The following is a 3909-nucleotide window of genomic DNA, read 5'->3' as shown; positions in this document are numbered from 1 at the left end:
GCGCAGCCGCGCAGAGCACAGGGACCCCCGCCCACACACCGCCGCACGAGGGGGCGGGGCCAGGGCGCCGACTCCGCCCCCCGGGCCCATCTCTACTCCCCTCCCGTCCCCCCCCCCCCCCCCCCCGCGCCCCGGTTGACCGCCTAGGCCCCAGTTGGAACCCCTCCAGGACGTGGAAGGGACGCCCCGAGGGACCACCTGAGGAAAGCCCTCGGCGTAAACCTCCCCTTCCCCCAAGTGGGAGCAGCCGCCCCCCCCCGCGCCTCATACCCTCTCCCAAGTGCCTTGTCTTCGGGGTCTACGCCGGTTCCGGCGACCACGAAGAGCCGGGCGACGGTTGGCCCGGCAAACTCCCGAACCCGGCGCGGGGAGGGCCGGCGGGTCGGCCGAGCGGCGCGACTACAGTTCCCAGGCGGCCCTGCTGCCGGGCCGGGCTGGGGCGACCGAGACACGGGCTAGCGTGGGTGGAGGAGACAGCGCGGGCTCCTCCCGCGGCGTTGTCGTTACCAAACCGGCTGCTCCCGTCAGCCTCTAGGGGAAAAATCAACATGAAAGTTCCTCCACTTCTTATTTTAAATCTGGCGGGACCTTGCCTCTTGGGTCGACCACGCCTCCTTATGGTTCTAGCCAATCGGTGCCAGGCCCGCCATTTTTCAAACCCTTTTCCTGCCGCCAATCAAAGTCGAGCAGTACATTCCTCTCCTGACCGGTTCTAACGGGTCTGGGAGTTAACGACCTGGGAGACCCACCGAACCTGCTAGGCTGGGACCGGAGGGACGGACCTAATGAGATAGTAACCAATGAGAGGCCGTTACGGACGAGAGGCGGGCACTTTGAGGGTTTGAATAATCATACAAGCCAATCAGAGGGGAGAGGGGTGTGGCCAGTGGCGGGGACTCTTCAAGTTACAGTGGCGCGGAGAACTCTGCAAAACAAGAGCTGAGGATTGCGTTAGCGATAAACCAGTTCACTCCGGAGTCCTGGGCAGCCGCGGCTCCGTCGAACCCGGACGCCTGGTGGGACTCTGAGGAGAAGCTTGGCCCAGCGGGACCTCCCTCAGGCCTCCTCGGGTTTGTGGGCTCTCCCCGGCCTCTGGGAGTCCCCTGTCGGGCGTGGGCGCCGCGGCTTCTGGGGTTCCACCTGGCGGGCGGAGCGCGGGGTGCCGGGCTGGCGGGCCGGGGCCGCGGCGGCGGGGTGGGAGAGCGGTTTTCCGGGGCCGAGTCCGGGCAGGGCGCCCTTGGGGCCCCGGGGTAAATTTGATTGTGGTGGGCCTCGAGGCCCCGAGCGAGCGGGGCTCGCGGACGCGGAAGCCGCCCCGGGCCGGCGGCCTTCCGAACACCGGGCAGAGGTTTGGGGGTGTTCGCGGCGGCCCGTGTGTGAGTGTGTGTGTAAGCGTAAGTGTGTAAGGGGGGGCACGGGCGGCGGCTTCGCGGCCTTCAGGGAAAGTAGCCGGTGGCGCGTGAGGAGCGCCGGGCTCCGGCGGGCGGGCGGGGAGAGCGCGGTGGGCCGGGCGGCCTCGGGGCGCGGAGGCGGGGAGCCGCGCGGCCGGGGCGGAGGCGGCGGCCGCCGAGGGAGGAGGGGCGGCGGCCGGGCGCGCGAGTTTGCGCGGGAAGCTGAGCGCCGGCCGCGCCGCGCCGCGCCGCCTCGCCGCTTCACCGCGCCGCCGTCGCCCGCAGGTAGACGCCCCTCTGGCGCCATGGGTAAAGGCGACCCGAATAAGCCGCGGGGCAAGATGTCCTCGTACGCCTTCTTCGTGCAGACCTGCCGGGAAGAGCACAAGAAGAAGCACCCCGACTCCTCGGTGAACTTCGCCGAGTTCTCTAAGAAGTGTTCGGAGAGATGGAAGGTGAGAGGGAGTCGGTGGGGGCCCGGGGAGAGCAGCGCGCCACGAGCCGAAGGGCTGCGTTTTCACGTAGGTGTGGCGGGTAATCCTTTAAATGAGTTTGGATTTGAACTTCAAAACTTGACTGGTCGGATTCAACTCGTCCCCTGACCCAGATGCCTTTACTCTCTGTGTGCAGCACACACGGCTGTGTTGTTTCCTCAGGAAGCGAGATCCTGAAAGATCACACATATGCATGTGTATGTGTATAACAAAACTAAATTACACTTTGCATTTTTTTTGTCCCCTCTTCGTATTCTGCAGACTATGTCTGCAAAAGAAAAGTCGAAGTTTGAAGACATGGCGAAAAGTGATAAAGCTCGCTACGACCGGGAGATGAAAAATTACATTCCTCCCAAAGGCGATAAGAAGGGGAAGAAAAAAGATCCCAATGCTCCGAAAAGACCACCGTGAGTGTTTTTGTTTTCTTCACAAAGCGAAACTTTTAGATTTTCCCTTCCCATTTGACTGGTTAATTCTTTGTTGTTTCCTTTCAGATCTGCCTTCTTCCTGTTTTGTTCTGAGCATCGCCCAAAGATCAAGAGTGAGCACCCGGGCCTCTCCATTGGGGATACTGCAAAGAAATTGGGTGAGATGTGGTCCGAACAGTCGGCCAAAGATAAGCAGCCCTATGAGCAGAAAGCCGCTAAACTAAAGGAGAAATACGAGAAGGTAAATATCTGGCATTTCTTTTTAAAAGGTTAAAATTAAGTAAATGCTTTATTGAAATGTGTTAGAACAGGTGAATTGCATAGCGTTGGAAAACTTAGGTGTCTGGTATGTTAATGATTGTCAGGGAAAACCTTACTGAAACTTAATATGCTGAGGTAGACAACATAACAAACACCTGTTTTAAAAAAGCACTGTTTGCAACCATGGTAAATTCCTGTATGTGTGCTCATTTGCAGTTATACAAATCTGATTAAGAAGTGTGTTGGATTAAGTGTAAATATTCCTAAAATGTGAGATTAGAAGGAATGTGTATCAGAGTTGGTAAGGAAAGGACTAGTGTTTCATAATGAAAGCTCCCCATCATTAGCTTTTGTAAAGCCTAAAGGGAACCAAGTGCTCTCAAACCAAAGGTAGAGTAGACTCTGAATTCCATTTTAGACAGTGATCAGGGTTATTGGCCAGTAATTTTAGTTGTTTACAACCAAGGTTTTTCATTATTGAGTAATGATACCGGATGCTGATTTTCATTATTTTGACATTTCAGGATATTGCTGCATATCGTGCCAAGGACAAAAGTGAAGCAGGAAAGAAGGGCCCTGGTAGGCCAACTGGCTCAAAGAAGAAGAATGAACCAGAAGACGAGGAAGAGGAGGAGGAAGAGGAAGATGATGAAGATGAGGAAGAAGAGGATGAAGATGAAGAATAAATGGCGATTGTGTGTGGAATGTGTGTGTGCGCTCAGGCAATTGTTTTGCTAAGAATGTGAATTCAAGTGCAGCTCAACATTAGCTTCAGTATAAAAACTGTACAGATTTTTGTATAGCTGATGAGATTCTTTGTAGAGAAAATACTTTTTTTTATGCAGATTGTAGCTTTTTGAGGGGCTACTACATACAGTTAGATTTTAAAGCTTTTGATGTTGAATGTTCCTAAATATTTAATGGTTTCTTTAATTTCTTGTAGCACAGCAAACTTCATAGGAATGAGTATCATAAATTTTGGGTTTTTTAGGATGTTGCATTTTGTTTTTTTAAAAAAATTTGTAATAAAATTATGTATATTATTTGTATTGTGTCTGTCTTGATATACTAAACTAACTTCCTCTTAACATACAGCCTAGGTCAATTTTTTTTTGCTATTTCTGCCAAGTAGCTTTTTAGGTAGTGATAAAAGTTTTGTGCTTGACATTTCTATTTGCTTGTCGCTCTTTTTAAACACTTTGGGGAAGATAGAGTGTGGAGTGAATCTCTTAACTTGGTTTTAAGAAATCAGTAACAAGGATAAAATTTTGTTACTGAGTTGAACTTGTTCAGCTGACTACCAAATTAGATTTTGAATTATTTTTGGTCTTTAGA

At 52.9% G+C, this 3909-nt stretch overlaps 1 protein-coding gene across 2 annotated transcripts; it reads left to right on the top strand.

The window, feature by feature from the left end:
- Window positions 1-903: 903 nt before the first annotated feature.
- Hmgb2 (high mobility group box 2) lies at window positions 904-3619 on the top strand. Of its 2 annotated transcripts, none has more exons than XM_013025526.1 (5): window positions 904-1070; window positions 1681-1846; window positions 2147-2292; window positions 2380-2554; window positions 3099-3619. In XM_013025526.1, exons 2-5 carry the CDS (start codon window positions 1697-1699, stop codon window positions 3258-3260), a joined length of 633 nt encoding a protein of 210 aa, XP_012880980.1. In that variant the 5' UTR covers window positions 904-1070; window positions 1681-1696; the 3' UTR covers window positions 3261-3619. The 2 variants fall into 2 exon arrangements, with proteins under 2 accessions (XP_012880980.1, XP_012880971.1); XM_013025517.1 differs by having other exon boundaries at window positions 905-1070; window positions 1677-1846.
- The last annotated feature ends 290 nt before the right edge of the window (window positions 3620-3909 follow it).

Source organism: Dipodomys ordii, unplaced genomic scaffold (assembly GCF_000151885.1).
Source record: "Dipodomys ordii isolate 6190 unplaced genomic scaffold, Dord_2.0 Scaffold4, whole genome shotgun sequence".
NCBI classification, from domain to species: domain Eukaryota; kingdom Metazoa; phylum Chordata; class Mammalia; order Rodentia; family Heteromyidae; genus Dipodomys; species Dipodomys ordii.
Note: the sequence above shows the minus strand (reverse complement) of the source record. Positions and strands in the feature narration are given on the sequence as shown.